The sequence below is a fragment of the Strigops habroptila genome, chromosome 23 (genome assembly GCF_004027225.2).
Source record: "Strigops habroptila isolate Jane chromosome 23, bStrHab1.2.pri, whole genome shotgun sequence".
Classification (NCBI taxonomy): domain Eukaryota; kingdom Metazoa; phylum Chordata; class Aves; order Psittaciformes; family Psittacidae; genus Strigops; species Strigops habroptila.
Window position 1 is genome coordinate 2,095,754 of NC_044299.2, and position 16,977 is coordinate 2,112,730.

General features: G+C 55.7%; 1 protein-coding gene across 6 annotated transcripts in view; it reads right to left on the minus strand.

The window, feature by feature from the left end:
- The window catches only part of VDR (vitamin D receptor), a 35,133-nt gene that overhangs the window by 17,799 nt on the left and 357 nt on the right, over positions 1-16,977 (minus strand). For 2 of the 6 annotated variants that reach the window (XM_030510355.1, XM_030510359.1), the window contains exons 2-6: positions 16,121-16,207; positions 13,178-13,263; positions 8,151-8,263; positions 7,117-7,888; positions 653-724 (exon numbers count right to left, since the gene is read on the minus strand). In XM_030510355.1, coding sequence (XP_030366215.1) covers positions 653-724; positions 7,117-7,150 — 106 coding nt within the window. In that variant the 5' untranslated portion in view covers positions 7,151-7,888; positions 8,151-8,263; positions 13,178-13,263; positions 16,121-16,207. Of the gene's footprint in view, positions 1-652; positions 725-7,116; positions 8,264-13,177; positions 13,264-16,120; positions 16,623-16,977 lie in introns of those variants that run through there. The other 4 variants (XM_030510358.1, XM_030510360.2, XM_030510357.1 and 1 more) reach the window with 4 other exon arrangements.

A 16,977-nucleotide genomic window follows, 5' to 3' on the forward strand; every position in this document is an offset into this window, starting at 1 on the left:
GGAGTACCTGGGATGTCTGATCCCAAAACAACTCCTGGAGTCTGGAGTTTTCTCTGAGCTTGGTTTCACCTGTACATCACCTGAAACGTCTCACAGCCAATGGTCCCAGTACCTTTAGACAGGAGTTAATGAATGGTTTGGGTTGAAGGGACCTTAAAGCTCCTCCAGCTCCAACCCCTGCCCCGGGCAGGGACACCTTCCACTAGAGCAGGTTGCTCCAAGCCCCTGTGTCCAACCTGGCCTTGAACACTGCCAGGGATGGGGCAGCCACAGCTTCTCTGGGCACCCTGTGCCAGCGCCTCAGCACCCTCACAGGGAAGAGCTTCTGCCTCAGAGCTCATCTCAATCTCCCCTCTGGCAGGTTAAAGCCATTCCCCTTGGCCTGTTCCTACATCCCTTGTCCAAAGCCCCTCTCCAGGTTTCCTGGAGCCCCATTAGGCACTGGAGCTGCTCTAAGGTCTCCCCTTCAGGAGCCTTCTCTTCTCCAGGCTGCCCCAGCCCAGCTCTCAGCCTGGCTCCAGAGCAGAGCTGCTCCAGCCCTCGCAGCAGCTCCATGTCCTGATCCTCTGCATTGCTTGGAGAAAGCTCCCAGGAGGAGACAGACACCACCCCAAGGAGAAGGCCCCGGGTGCAGAGGAGGGTTATCGGTTACCTGGATCTGGAAGATAGGCCATGTTCTGCTCGTGCAGTTCCCAGGAGCTCTGGAGCTGGGACATGGAGCCACCTGCAATTAAAGACAGAGAGGACACGGTGTGAGCCAGCTCAAAGCTTATCACGGCTGATGAGTCAAAGCAGAGCACCCGCCTGCCCCCATCCTGGCTCGCTCCAGCCCCTGGCGAGACATGAGCACCGGGATGGGGTGATCTCGGAACACGCTGCTCCTCAGGCACCACTTGTGTGGTTCCCACCTGGAGCCGGGAGGAGATAACACCACCCTCGTGTGCTGGAGGGCTGTTGCTACGGCAGCCGTGATCGCTGCAGCCGCCCTGCGCCCGGGCACAGGAAGGGCAGGCGACAGCGAGAGGTGCGGGGCTGGTGCTTTTCCCCTCGCTCAGACTTTCCAACCGGGTTAATTCCCCGCTGAGGCCGTGGGGCTGCAGCAGCGTGAGAGCGGGGGCAGCGCTGAGCGGGCGTGAGGAACACGGGGCTCATCCGGCGCAGCAGCGGTGCTCAAACCATCGCTGCAGCCCCGGGAGCTTCTCCCTCCCCTGCTCAGGTCAGTTGTTGGAGTGAGGCCAGAGGAGGCCACGGGGATGAGCAGGGGCTGGAGCAGCTCCCATAGGGAGCCAGGCTGAGAACATTGGGGTGTTCAATCCGGAGAAGAGAAGCTGCTGGAGACCTCAGAGCAGCTTCCAGGGTCTGAAGGGGGCTACAAGGATACTGGAGGGGGACCTTCATCAGGGACTGGAGCGATAGGACAAGGGGTGGTGGGTTCAAATTGAAACAGGGGAAGTTCAGGTTGGATATAAGGCAGAAGCTCTTCCCTGTGAGGGTGCTGAGGCGCTGGCACAGGGTGCCCAGAGAAGCTGTGGCTGCCCCATCCCTGGCAGTGTTCAAGGCCAGGTTGGACACAGGGGCTTGGAGCAACCTGCTCTAGTGGAAGGTGTCCCTGCCCATGGCAGGGGGTTGGAGCTGGAGGAGCTTTAAGGTCCCTTCAACCCAAACCAGGCTGGGATTCTATGATACAGACATCCCGATGCACCATTTAATACTTCTCCAGGGCTTTGTGTTGCTCCCTGCTCTACCAAACCTTCCCAGGACCATGCCTGGGGATGCTGATACCTCCAGCATCACAAGGCAGGATGAGGAAGGAGCTGCTGATGGCAACCAGTCAGCCTCGGAAGGGTCTCCCCCTGCCCTCATCATGCCTCTTGCTTTCTCCAGCTCTCATTTAGGAAACCAAGAGGGGGGCTGGTCATTGCTGTTTGTGAGTCGCAGGAAGCCTGTGCCAGATGCAATTCCCACCCGGATGACGGGCACCGCTTCAGCCTCCCAGCGCTGACTTCTTGGAAAGCGTTACTCAGCCCATAATGGAAGTGACGTTGGTGCACGTGGGAGTATCCCTCCACCCCCATCAGAGGCTGCTCATTCATCAAACCCGACATTTCACCTTCACCTCATGGAAGAGGCAAAATAACCGGTGTTAGAGGCACTGACCTCTATCGAGAGGCACCACAAAGGGCAAACCAGTGTGTAGCTGCCTATAGCAAAGCTGTAGTAACTCAGTTGTCACCCCAGGGTCAGCTCTTTGCTAAATCCAACATTCCCATCACCTCATTCCCAGGCACCAAACCCATGCGTTGGTCAGGAAGCATCAATCTTCAGCTGATATTAGGGGGGGTTTGTGTGGAGCTGTCACAGCAGCAAAGCTCAAACAGCCACGAGATGCTGCGTGACTGTAACGAGCAACTGGAGCCCTGTGCTTGGATGGGGCTTGATGATGGAGCAGCACAGGAGGCACCACGGTCAGGGTTGAACACACCTGGGAAAAGCTCACCAGGAGGAGGCACCGAGGGGGGAACAGCACACATCAGCAGCTGATGGCTGTGCACAAGGCTGGAGCTGGTAGCTCGGCTCCAGCCCCAAGCCAGCCGCTGTTATTCAGGCAGAGTTGTGATAGATCATGGAATGGTTTGGGATGAAGGGACCTTAAAGCTCCTCCAGTTCCAACCCCCTGCCACGGGCAGGGACACCTTCCACTAGAGCAGGTTGCTCCAAGCCGCGTCCAGTCTGACCTTGAACACTGCCGCTGGTGCCCAGAAGCTGAATCCTGAGGTGGTGTCACATCCCTATGGTACAGCCACCATGCGATGGACCACTGACACAACCCTCGCACACACACAGAGCCTCCGTCACTGCAGCTGGAGAGTCACCAACCCGAGCAGGAAACGTCTCCAGCCTCCAGCCGTGTCTGACTAACCAGAGCCTCACAGATGGGGACCAGCCCAGGGGCAGGCAGCAGCTTCCCAAAGCAAGTGTCTGAGGATGAGCAGGGGCTGGAGCAGCTCCCATAGGGAGCCAGGCTGAGAACATTGGGGCTGTTCAGCCTGGAGAAGAGAAGTTGCAGGGAGACCTCAGAGCAGCTTCCAGTGTCTGAAGGGGGCTACAAGGGTGCTGGAGAGGGACTCTTCATCAGGGCTGGAGTGATAGGACAAGGGGTGGTGGGTTCAAACCGAAACAGGGGAGGTTCAGGTTGGAGATAAGGCAGAAGTTCTTCCCTGTGAGGGTGCTGAGGCGCTGGCACAGGGTGCCCAGAGAAGCTGTGGCTGCCCCATCCCTGGCAGTGTTCAAGGCCAGGTTGGACACAGGGGCTTGGAGCAACCTGCTCTAGTGGAAGGTGTCCCTGCCCAGGGCAGGGCTTGGAGCTGGAGGAGCTTTAAGGTCCCTTCAACCCAAACCAGTCCATGGGTCTATGGCGACATGAGGACGGAGCCACACACCGCTGGCTGAGACCCCTGAGCAAGCAGCAGCTCAACAGTCATGCTCAGGAAGAGCAGCACAGAGCAGGAAGCTACAACAGTACAAAGGGGGGAGCATCCTCTGGAGGGGTTTGCCAGTCCCCAAACATAACCCAGGCTAAAGGAAAATGGGCAAGTCCTCCTGAATTGAGTGTAACAGCCATTAAAACCAGAGCCTGGGCACTGGGGGGGGGGCTGCACAGGCACTGGGAGCTCCTGGGGTGCAGGGGGGATGCTCGTGCTAGAGGGAAAGAACTGAGAGCATGGAGTTACCTGCCTGCAAAGGAAGATGAGCACAGCTTGTGCTGCTCTTCCCTTCTGCTGAGCCCAGAGGAGGAGCCTTCGCTTTAAGTCTTTATTTCTGAGCATCCTCAGTGCCCGCTCCATGCGGGAGGAAGCTTTTGGCTGGAGCTCTCTCATGCTTTAGCACTTTCCTTTTCCTCTCCCCAACTTGCAACACTCACACGCAGCTCATCAGGACTTGGCAGAAGGGAAAAGGCTTTGGAGGCTGATTCCTCCTGCCGAAAGCCTCAGTCACTGGCATTGAGTGTCTCACAGCAGCAGGCTGCCCCCCCAGCATCGCAGTGCCAGAACGCTCCTTCCTTCCCGGAGCCACAGCAAGAGCCAGAGCTGGGAATAACACACAGCACCCGAGCCAGGAGCCACGGCTGGAGCCTGGCTGTGGCTCAGCAGCCGGCTGGGCTTCAGCTACCCCACACGTTCCTGATGGGCAAAGCCAGAAATACACTTGCACATGGATGTCCAGCATAAGAGATACCTCAGAATAAGGTATAAGAGCAGGGCTCTGTCTGGAGGAGATGGGTTTGGCTTTAGCAGCTGCTCCACAGGAGGCTCAGGCTTTGCTGAAATCTGGGGGAGAAACCAAACCATGCAAGAACATCCCAACAGCCCCAGCCAGGAGTGACGCTGCACTGGAGGGGCTTTGAAGTCCTTGGTGTTGAGTCTACCATGGCTAGAACACTTCCAGGAGGCAGACAAGGAGCCCTCACACCACTGTGCGAGTGTTTGTCATGTCCTCAGCATCTCTGTTGCTCCATCAAAGCGCATTTCTTTGGTTAACTTAGTTGCCAAGCAAAACAAAGCAAGAAAATCTTTAGCCACACGGCCTGGAACAGGCTGGGTTCTGGATCCAGAGCAAATCCTGCCCCCGGCACTGCTCTGACTTGCTGCTGAAGCTCTGCAAAGGCTTGGAGAGTCCCATTCATTTACATGGAGCTTTTGGGATGTTCCTGGCTCGGGCTCAGCTCACACCACTGCTGACAAGTCAAAACAAAGCGATGCTCCACAGAGCCCCTGGCAACACGCTTGCATTTCAAGGAGCTCTCCCCAGTACAAATCAGCCTATTCAGAACCTCTCTTGTGGTGTGTGAGCAACCCCGTTCTCTAATAGAAAGACAATTAAATCATTTCCCACTGTAGCTCCAGGGAGCTCTGTTATTCTGCTGCTTGCCATGAGATTTATTAGGCAGCAGGTTGTGAGCCTCACGCTGCTCCTGCACCAGCCCACACGTGGATGGATGGAGCAGGCTGGATCCCTCCTGCACCTCTCACCTCTATTTCTAGGTTGGAAGAATGTTGTTTTTGCAAGACCCAGAGTGGCTACAACCTCCTGGCAGCTGTTTACTACCTGGTGCAAGTCAGCTCATGCCACCCCTTCCTCCATTGACTTGATCAGATGTAAACCCCTCCTGCAGCTTCTGCCACCACCCCCAGGCCAAGGCTGGAGGTTCCTCATGCCAGGTAACACGTCAGCATGACAATCCCTACCCCAGAGAGCGCGGACACTCCCAATCTGCAAACAACAGGTCACTGCCATGAGGGCTCCAGAGGAGGGTCCTGCTGTGTGGCAGCCAAAGAGCCGCAGGTATTAGTTTATAGAAGGTCAGAGAGACTTTAACACAATCCCTGGGGAACAGGAGGCTAATCTCATCCCTCATGGGGAATCAGGCCCTCATGGGCTCTATAAATGCTTTGTGGTTTGGGAGTGAGCAAGCCCAGGGACACACTGAACTCAATTACAGCATCAGTGCTCCCAGTAATGCAGTTAGGAGCAGACATCGGAGCAGCACCTCCCTGCCAGCAAAGCTAAGAGTAAGTAGAAGTGTTGAGAGAGCCAGAGCAGGTCTGCTCCAGCCCAGTGGGGCTGCCCCATGGCCCCGCACCTCCAGCATCACCTTTGCCATCACATCCAGAATCTGGGAAGCCAGAACAGAGCAGAGGGGATGCACAGACAGTCCCCAAACACCCAGGTTTGGGGTTCCAGGGTCAACAACACACAATACCACCCTTCCCGGCTCTTTTGGGGAGGATGTGGGCACACAGGAGCTGCAACCCTCCAGGTTGGCTGCAGCACATCCAGCCTCCTGCATCCAAAGGCACAACGATGGGTCCTCAAGCAAACCCTCAGCAAAACAGGCTGGAGCAGCTCTGCTCTGGAGCCAGGCTGAGAGAGCTGGGCTGCGGCAGCCTGGAGAAGAGAAGGCTCCTGAAGGGGAGACCTTAGAGCAGCTCCAGTGCCTAAAGGGGCTCCAGGAAACCTGGAGAGGGGCTTTGGACAAGGGATGGAGGGACAGGCCAAGGGGAATGGCTTTAACCTGCCAGAGGGGAGATTGAGATGAGCTCTGAGGCAGAAGCTCTTCCCTGTGAGGGTGCTGAGGCGCTGGCACAGGGTGCCCAGAGAAGCTGTGGCTGCCCCATCCCTGGCAGTGTTCAAGGCCAGGTTGGACACAGGGGCTTGGAGCAACCTGCTCTAGTGGAAGGTGTCCCTGCGCGGGGCAGCGGTTGGAGCTGGAGGAGCTTTAAGGTCCCTTCAACCAAAACCACTCTGGGATCCTACTTACACCTCCCGGGCTGGCTGTGGGAAGACCAAGGGGCTGTTTGGCATCAGCCTGGCTCAGGCTCTGCCCTCGTTCCCAAGTGATGGCCTCATCCAAGCACACATCCTCAGACCAACCTGATGCAAGAGTTGGCAGACGCAGAGCCAGGTCTCGACACCATTTGCCAACCGGGATGAGCAAACCTGGCACACCCCACCCGGCGCAGAGGCCATCAGCCCCCGATAAGATCAATAGCAGAGAGAGGTGCTCAGCTGCAGCACTGCAGGAGCACCCACAGGCCTCCATCCCCGCTCCAAGGAGCAAACGCAGCAGCAGAAGCAAGAGCTGGCCCGAAATGCAGCGAGTTCAATGGTGGGGAAGGACCTGCGAGCACCATGGCACAGGAACGGAGAAGGAACATGCACTGGGAAGCGTGGAGCATCCTCCAGCATTGACTCATGGGCTACCATGGGCTCCATCAGACTCTGGGCTTCCTGAGCAGGCTTTTCAATAGAGAACCCCTGATCTGGAGCTCTTCCTCCTCATTTGAAACCCCTCTTCTAGACTAAACCAGCTCCTAAAGCCCACGAGCACTAATCACAAAACAAGGTCTTCAATTGCTTCCAAGATCACATGGAGTAAAGGAGCTGCTGCACTTTAGCATTTCACATCTGCAATGCAGATTCATTTAGAGATTCAGAGCCCTCAAAACCTTTCTAGGGTAAAACCTGATCAAACCGAGCTAAAAGATAAGGAGGACAGTTCCAAAGCACTGCTCTTGCAGCCTTGGATGGCAAAGCAAGCATCGAGCAATAACTCACCACCTGACATCATGCAAAGCAGCCCCCAAAGCATCACACCTTATGTGGGGATCATCATCTTTCACTGCATCAGCTGCAGGGCAGAATCTTTGTTTTCTTGGGGAAAAAAGCACCAAAACTACTCAATCAGACCAAAAAAAACCCCAACTCATTGCTACAGACTCCCATCCCCAACCCCACTGCCTGCTCCAGTCTGAGCTGGTGCAGGAACAGCAATGGCTCCTGCCCCTTTGCATGCCCAAACTGGGGAGCACTGGTGCCCCCAGAGTCAGGGCTGTGACTCCAGCGAGCACGGAGAGCCCAGGAAAGCCACAGTCTGGGTGACTGCTTCCTGGGATGGGTTCCAGTCATTACAGCCTTCTCCAGAGCACCGGCATCGCTGCACCCAAGGGTGCTGCAGCACCCGCAGGGCTGGAGGTGGTCCCAGCAGAGGAGTTTGGTCTGTGCTTGCTTGTCCCTAAGTGCTGTTTGTTGAGCCTGGTCTGCAGACACAGCGAGCACGTGTGGCGTGTTCACACTTGCACGTGAGCCCTGCAGTCACCACAGGCTCCTTCCCACCACGGATTGGAGCGCGTGGTGCTGATCCCGCTGCTCTGAGGTTTGGCACCAGCACAAACCCTGGTTCCACCTCATGTCTTGTGCTGCTGGAAGGGGATCGTTCAGCGTTGGAGTTCCCAGGAAAGCAGGTGCCCAAGGGCCAGTTCACAGGAAGGCTCCAGCCCCGTCCAACTTCCCCTCTGAGTCACGGAAGCAGCCACAAGGCTCCGAAGCTCTGCCCGGATTGAAGGGAAGAGGTGGCTCCAGGATACCTCCAACCAGCCCCCTTGTGAGCTCCCATCCCTGCAAAGCCGCAGCAGGGCTCTGCTGATGGAGCAGGGAGAGGAGGCTGCTGAGAGCTCCCTGCTCGCTCCCCTGGGAGATGCTGCTTATGGCAGCTACCAGCCAGCATCGCCCCAGCCCTGAGGGTTCATCAGAGGGACAAAGTACAGGAAGGAGTCCCACTAAGAGGTGGGGTTTGCTGTCTTGTGACTTACTGCAGGCTGGGGAAGTGGAGAAGAGTCCTGCTCAGTCTGACCCTCAGCTGCAGAGCAGCCGGTTTGAGTGTCCCAAGGTGTTGAAGAGCTGCACAATGATGCTGGTGCAGGAGCTGGCAATGAAAATGAAAGAAGAGATAAGTCCAGCCTGGAGCTACCAAAGGCACCTCCTGATGAGCTGAGGCCACTGTGAGCAGCAGAGCTTTGCCCTGCAGCTGCACAAAGCATTTCCAACTGCACACCAGGCTCTGACATTGAACAGACACCGGCTGCACGGTGCTTGGCATGAAGGTGCTGTAACCCCAACCCATTCACAAGACATCAGCACCAGATGGCTCTGCCTTCTCTACCCCTCCAGCTTGTCATTAACCACAGCCAGGAGCACGTAGCAGCTATCCCCCTTCTCCCACATTCCCATTCCTTATCTGGCAGAGCCATTTCTCCAACTAACTGTTTCCAACAGAAAGTCTCCTCCAGCTTAGTCACTGTGATTTCCACACCGATACCACCACCGTGCCTCTGAGTAACACCATCTGCACCAGGTAATCTCAGGGCACAGCAAGGACAGGGCAAAGGGAATGTTCTGCTTGAACGAGTGAGGAACAGCAATTGTTTCCATAGATGCTTCCCCGTGATGCCCCGTGTCACCTGAAGCCTTCCTAGATCTCAATCGCCCCCTTCAAACCACACGTGTGCTTCGCCTGTGCCTTTGTTTCCCAGTCACTAATTCCAGGGTAAAAGCAGCCCAGGAATCCTTCGTCTCCTATTGAAAAACACCAGGAAAGGCCAAGAGAAAGGAGCTGTCCCTGCATGCGGCAAATACCACACACTCCTTAAGAGCTTCTCCCCGATTTCGACATCCATGCAAACAGGTTCTTGCTAAGAATGCAAATTGCTCGATCACCCTCCACCAGGGAGAGAAATCACAGCAAGAACACACAGAAACCTCCCCAGGGACTCCCCAGCAACTCTAATACTGAAAACATTCATCATACCAAGCCTACCTTGGGGGTTTTTGCTAGAGATGGAAGAACTTGAGCTGATTGAGTTGCAAACTGCTACTGAAGCCTGGATAGAAACAGTGATCTGTAGAGACAGAGTGATCTGCTGAAGACGTACCTTAGGTTTGGGGGAGGAACTGAAGCTCGGCTGAAGAGGAGAGTTTAAACCTTCATCCCCTGACCTGGAGCAAGTGCCAAGTCCACTGAAATGGACTGAACACCTACTCCTCAGCAGAAAGAGTGCCCAGGCAGAGCCATGCGAGCTCCTTTTAATGCCACCACTAAACCCACACAACCAGGTCCAGTATCCCACCAGCCATACCCAGCCTTGCTGGGAATAGGCACATGGAGCTGCTCCAGTGGCTCTGGGATATCAGAGCAGCTCCTCCTCTGCAGGGAAAGTCCAAAATTCAAGGTCTCAAGACTTACCAAGTCACAGTGTCTGTGGAAAACAGGGCCCTTGTGAGGCACCGACCTGCTCCAGTGGCCTTTGAAGTAATAAACTCATTTACCAAGATCCCAGGAGATAGAGGCCAACAACTGCACCATTCCCAGCAGGAAAGACCTGGCAGCACTGTGCCGGAGGCAGATCACTGTGAGATGTCTCCAGCACCCAGCTCCACTCACAAACCCACCCTGTGGCAAGCAAAACCCTCTCCTGAAAGGGGAAGAGCAGCTTTTAAAGCCCCTTGCACCCATCGAGGCTGGGCCAGCTTTCCCACACATCCACATTAGCTCCTAAATAGGACATTTAGTGGGGAAAAGCACTAACATGGAGCAAGCTGCAGCTGAGACAAGTGACAGAGGAGCTGATCTGTGGTGGATTAGTCACCCCAAATCAACACCCTAGAAACACAAGCCTTGACCAGCGCTCTCTACAAGCCCCACATACCCACAGCAGCCTTCCTGCTGTTTTAAGAGACATGTGGCTTCACCACCAACCATGTTTCCAGGAACCTGGCACTGCAGCAGAGAGTGAGTGCCATTAAGGGTCTTCTTGGTCAGGAGGAAGAGGATCTAGCTCCCAATATAGAGCACAACAGGACTGAGAGTCTCATCCCTGTGTTCAGGTGGGAAGTTCCAACCACAGGAGCTCCCAGCTTTTGGGACCCAGAAACCAGCGTACCCAGACCTGCTGCATGGACAGAGCTGGAGCATCAGTGGGAGATTTTCGGTTTATGGGAGAAAGCAACCCCAAGTCAGGTCACCTCCAAGGCCATCCCCAGCCAGGAATATGTGCATGGATGCAGACACAAGAGCTACAAGTGAATATCCCCAGAAACAATCTGTGCCTTATGCCCAAGCTCCAGAAGCTCAGCTTGCTGTAGCAATGTCTTCCCATTCATTACTTAGTCTAAGCCTTTGCTTTCTTGCCTCCCACCTCTGACCCAGGCTGAGGTCCAGCCCCTGCACTTCTCCCCAGCTCAAGCGTTCCCAACCTTGTGTTTTCGCAGGAGCAGAGCAGCGGTTTCTCAGCAGATCTCTATCAACTGATCAAAGGACAACCAGGCAATAGCAGGCACAGGTTAAGAGAGGTAAAAGCACCAGGGGAGGAGGAAATAGAGCAATATAAAACCCAGGAGGCAGACAAATCAAAGAGGACACCCCCAGGTCATCTCTCAATGAGGAGCTGAACATTAAACCCTCACATCAATTGCTCTTTTACCCTCAAGCGGTGTTACTGGTCAGAATTGCAGCCTCCTGCTTCACATCAGGGACCCTGAGGAAGGAGCAGACCCACTGCTGAGCCCTGTCCCCCCCAGGCAGCTCTCCCAGCCCAGGGCACTGGTTACCTGCAGCCCCGGGGATGGGAGGAGCTGGCTCCTGGGTCTCTGCTCCTCTTGCCTGTCCAGACGAGCAGACAGGTATGTTCAGAGCCAGCACAGCCCCAGCACATGATGCCAGGGCAGAGCCGTGCCCTGCCCTCGACAGGCAGCTCCTTCCCCAGAGATCCTGCTGCTCCTTCAGGAAGCGTCTGGTGATCAGGGTTAAATTGTTCCCCTCCACCAAGAGCTCTGCTTTTCTCCTTCCCCGTGATGAGCTGCAGCCATATCCCATTCCCCACATCAGCCACTCAGCCTGCCCGGGAGCAGAAAACACTGACCAGGTATGTCTGGGCTGCAGAAAGAGGGAAATGCCACGTTCTTTGCTTGACTGCAGTGCCTGCAAGCAGAGGAGTCCACCAAGTGCTGCCCCTGCCCTGCAGCAGTTCAGCATCGCTCCAGTGAGTAGCTAAACACATTATCCACGGATTCAGGCACCGTCGGTGCATTGCCTCAGATCCCACCTCATCCTTCTCCCTGCCAAGTTGTGCAGCAAAGATCACACACCCAGGGTCAGGGACATTTTGTCACAATATACTTCACTGCCTTGAAATCCTGTCATCCGTGGCAAGTAAAACAAACAGGAGGATGCTGTTCCTTGCAGTGCTGGAGCCTGTGTGTGTGCAGTGCCTCTGGTACGGACACAGCATCTCCCACTCTGTTCTGGTGAGTTTGTATTGGGAGAGCATCAGGCAGCCCAACCACAGCAGTTCGTGCCCTCTCCCAGTGCTGGGCAGTGCCAACAAGGAGAGTGTGGGAGCTCACCCAGAGCATGGAGAAACGGGTTCCTCCTCCTCTGTCCAGCACTGGCCACACCACAGCATTACTCGATGTCTGAGCACGAAGCTGAGATGCTCAGGAAACAATGGCCTCTCCATGAGTGTGCCACAGGAGACAACCTGAACCTTCAGCTATAGGGCACAGCCAGGTACAGGAACTGCCTGCACGCGGGTGCCAGGACAGCACGGTACAGAGGAGCAATGTGCCAGGACTACTGGGCTGAGAAGGGCTCTGCTCCTTAAGGAACAGTTCCCAAAAGAGGATGTAGCAACCTAAGGAGAAGGACTTAGTTACTGGTTGATGAGAAGCTCCCCATGACCCAGCGCTTGAGCCCAGATCTCCCCCATGTGCTGGGCTGCACCCTGGGGATGGGAACCCAATGAAATCAAATTGGGATGAGCTCTTAGGCAGAAGTTGTTCCCTGTGAGGGTGCTGAGGCGCTGGCACAGGGTGCCCAGAGAAGCTGTGGCTGCCCCATCCCTGGCAGTGTTCAAGGCCAGGTTGGACACAGGGGCTTGGAGCAACCTGCTCTAGTGGAAGGTGTCCCTGCCCGGGGCAGGGCTTGGAGCTGGAGGAGCTTTAGGGTCCCTCCAATCCAGTCTGCTTCTATGATTCAAGCTCAGGGTCAGGAAGCAATCAGCATCACCTCCACGTTCAGCATAAGCCAAGCTGTGGAAATAAACTCTCTCTACCTGGTAAGAGCAGCACCAAACTAAAACAAGCCCCTTGCCCAAGAGGGCACAATGGCCTTGGGAAGATGAGGGTTGACAAGTGCTTCTCAGCCCCCATTTCCCAGGGCATCTCACTCAAGCTCTACACGTGGCAGCCGGTGCCCCCCATCCCTCTGGGACACAAAGGTGAGTAACCCAGGTCCAACCAAGGACACTGCATGTTCTGCAGAACTAAGCAAGTCTAAATATAAACCTCACTTCTATCTTATCTGCATTCTATTAAAGGGGCACATCTATGGAGCGCCGAGTGCTTATTTATAAGGAACCCTCCATGTCAGCACTATCCATGTCCCCGCAGCAGGGCAGAGAAGCACAGGACCCATCACCTCACCCACGGCTCCAGCCGATGTAGGAGGCTTCTTGCCCAAGTGAGTCGGTGGAGTGGGAGCACTGATGAAGCAGGAGGTGATGCGCGTTGCAGCCTGGCATTGGGCAACTGAAATTGCACCCACACATGCTGGGCACCCAGCCTGCAGCAGTCGGGGTGCAAGGGCCCGGAGCAAAGCGGAACGTGGGCTTCTGGTGCGCAAACCCTTAGGGAAAGGTGGACTTTTCCAAGAGAGGGAGTAGAAAGGCATCAGGAACACCCTTCTCAACCCAACTCACCTCATCCAGCACACCAGTACTTCCATCAACCCCCTCCTGGGAACTGGGAACACTCATAGGGCTTTTATAAGACAGGAGTCACTCACCAGTGTCCCACTGACCGGAGATACCGCAGCTCAGAGGTCACCACAGCTCAGCAGGTCCCGACGCCTGGGGCAGACAGTCTGTATTCCTGGCAATGAGGAAACTGCTTTCAGATCTACAGATAAAGGTTCCAAGTATTGTTTTTCATCACTTTTACACCCCTGTTTCCATTTATCAGTAGCAAAACTTCACTTCCACATGAGAGGCTTCCACTGATACTGCCGTGAACTACCCCAGATAAGAACACTGTGCTGGAGGTGCAGCTGATTCAGCAGACATGAAACAGAGGTGGAGACAGCGAGAGGCACCAGTGGAAACTCTGCCACGTTGGTCTCGACTGCAAGAGGAGCCCCATTGCCCAGCCAGGGCTCCTGCTCCGGCAGGTCACTGCTCAGAAGCTCCATTTTAAAGCCTTTGAGAGTCTCCGACCTTCCTTATCTCCCCGGACTTTTGCTCCCCTTGTCAGTTGTGTCCCTCACACCCTCCTTTAACCATCCTTCCCTCTCCCAGCCCCAGGGGCACAACCTGTCCCCACGGCTGCCAGCTGAGCACAGGGGCACAGGTCTTGCTCACAACCAGGTACCTTCAACTGGAAGGACCTACAACCATCGGCTTGTCCAGCTCTGCTTTTACCTGCCTCTTCAGTTGTCCTCCTGCACAGCGGGTACAACTTCAGAGCCAAAGTTTAACACAAAGAGCCCAAATCAGAGGGATGCTTTCCACAGCCACTGCAGCAACACTCAACAGGAAGTTGTAGGTCAACAGATTTATTTTAAGCAGCAGTTTCATTTGCATTTCTCTCCTTTTGGGGTTATAATTTAATCCCCACCTTCACAAAGCTGTTCTACATTAACACCACTGCCTCTCACCCCACCCTGGGCTGTCACCACACAGGGCTGCCCATGCACAGGGGTGAGCACCCCATGTTTGCCATCACAATAACGAGGGGAATTTGGGTCTCCTGAAACACACTTTCACATGAGGGGGAAGAGAACCAGCCCCAGAAACCAGCTGCTTGTGGCGCAACCACTTTCACCCTCTGCTGTCTCCCCCCCATCTCCCTGCCCGGTGACACACGGTGAGTGTGAGCCCCAGTTGTGCAAGCCCAGAGCAGAGCTCCGAATCCCTCCCCTGCCACCTCTTACCCAAGAGACATACCCAGGAGCTCACTCAAAGAGGGGGGAGCCACCCCCTTGTAGCTATGGTTAGGAAAGAGCCGGCAGCGAGCTGGGATCCAGATGGATCCCGCGTTCCCAGCACCGCTGGCTGCGAGGATGCAGACAGTTCCCCACCCAAACTGCTGTGCCCGGCTCTGGGAGAGGTTAGTGCTGCAGACAGGAGCCTGCCCAGCACCCAGACACGTCCCCACAGACATGATAACATTACTTAGATGCCACCTGCATTTATTCACTTGCCACCTGCGTCATATTCAAATACAGACAAACAGCACGTAAAACCCACTGCCCACAGGATGCTTCCAAAACAGGACACCCAGACACGGCACCTCCTTCCGTAGGAGCGGGATTGCATTCCTCCCCAGGGACATGGGCTTAGGAGGGTCCCTCAGAGCAGTGTCCAGTGCCCACCCACAGAACAGCCCCAGGCACGTCTGGCTGCCCTCATCCATGGCCATGATCAGCCTGAGGAAGTTCATGCCGGGGCCACCAGACCTTACCCTGCACCCCAGATGCTCGTCCCCTTCCTCTTGTAGCTGCACCAGCAGAGGAAGATGTGCCACAGCTCATTGGCAGCTTCCTCACCCTCACACTCAGACCCAGCATGGGAGAGACAGAGACTCACAACTGTCTGTCTGGGATTGATCCTCTCCCAGTCTCTGGGCACTCCAGCATTCCCGCTTTGAGCTGCGGGAGGCTTGGGCTCAGCCACAGCAGGTTAAAGATTACTCCTAGCCCAGGACAGGCAGGCAGCCTCCACCACTGTTAGCTATTACATGGAAGCAGCAGCTAGATTACCCAGTTATTTTGTCTTAAGTCCATTGGGATTTGGGAAACAAACATCTCGTGAAAGACTGACTGACCCGAGGCAAATTCCTGCCCGATGAAAAGCCCATTTCTGTGCTTCATGCCTTTGTTATTCCAAATCCCATTGCGAGATCTCATACCCGATCTGAGCACAGACAGGCACATATCAGGCAGACATCTGCCAATGCCTCCTGCACCTGACCAGCCTTCCTCCTCCTTCTCTTCCTCCCTCCTCCAGGTCCATGATGCTGCCCAAGCCATGCAGTGCCAGCACGTGGCTCCCAGAGCCACTCAACCTCAGCCTGGCATGGTTATTTCCCCCTCTTGCTCCAAGTTAAACACTTCCACAGAGCCCCCAAAAGCCACGGCGCAGGCAACAGCTTCCAACCTCATCTCATCTGATCCGGTTTGGTTTAACTGCCTGATCTAGAGAAAGCAGAAGAGGTTTTCTGCAGCTCAGTAATTACAGCCTGAACTTCCTTCCCCGAAGCAGCCAGGTTCAATATCCCTCCCTGCAGCCACTCGGGAGCACTGCTCCAAGGCAGCCTGAGGGAGCACCGCAGGCTCCGCAGAGCGGAGCAGGAACCGAGCCGATGTCTGTCACCCTTCAGGAGGGGACACACGTGGCCCCAAGATGCTGGTGCTCCTTTAACAGAGCCTTGGGAGGAAGGTGAGTCACTGCCCAGCATGGGAGGAGAGCACAGAACACCACAGAGCTTCTCAGGAAACCCAGTTTCTGAGGAAATCTTTAATGCTGAAGCCTCCAGCCCCGGGCTGAAATAGGGGGATAAAGAGGAAGGAGCAGCTCACCCCAGAGAACAGGCACCTCGACCTGCCCTGCACCAGCCACCCACAACCCCCCGCGTCCCTTTGGGTGCTGTGTGTCCTGCTTGGTCAAGGGGTAAAGCACAAACACACACAGACCCCCTCCTCGCGTAGGAGCTGCAGGAAGATCCCTGGTACCTTCGTTTCCTTTGCGCTGGGGACTCGCAATCACTTCCGACACAGACAACGGGATTACTCCGAGTTGGAGAAGTCAGTGTGAAGTCACTGAGGAAGCACAGAGCAGTGCAGTTACTGCTGGGCTCCCAGCCCGGCCTTTGAAGTGTCCCCGCCGCTTCCAGAAGTACTTAGACGGGAGATTAATGATCAGCTTTAAAATGCCCCTTAAACTTAACCAGGAACTTCTCCATACCAGAAACCAGCCTGTGGCCAAGAAACAGGCTGGAAACCCCAAGCCCCCAGTTGAGCACCCCAACAGCACCCAGGTAATCCCCCAGCTTCAAAGCCCCCCACAAAGGGTGTGGGGAACCCAGAGATGGGAAATGGGGCGAGGGGACATGGGTGATCTCCTGTGGTGGAGGATGGAGCTCAGGGCTGCAGAGGGCTGAACCCCCATTCCCAGGCCCAGCAAGGGGTGTTCAGACCTAAGACTGGGCAGCACTGGAGGGACCCTGGCACCCCCAAAAGCAGGAGCCACCCTACAATCCACAGAGGCTGAGGGGGACAGGAACAATCCCCAACTCATAAAGGGCCCCAGCTTTTGGAGGGGAAGCCCTTAACAGCCCTAAGACACCCCCCCCCCAGCTGAGAGGAGACACTGGGTTTTAAGGGGTCTCACATAGGACCCCCAACCTGGGGGGACCTACAGAGTATTGAGGTGCCCTGATATATATAGGATCCCCTGACCAAGAAGGGGAACACAGAGAGCCCCGCACCCAGGTGGGACCCCAAACCAGGAAGCACATGGAGCACTGAGGGGGCCCCCAACACCCCCACGGGACCCCCAAACCTCGGGGAGGGGGGGCTCAACAAAACCC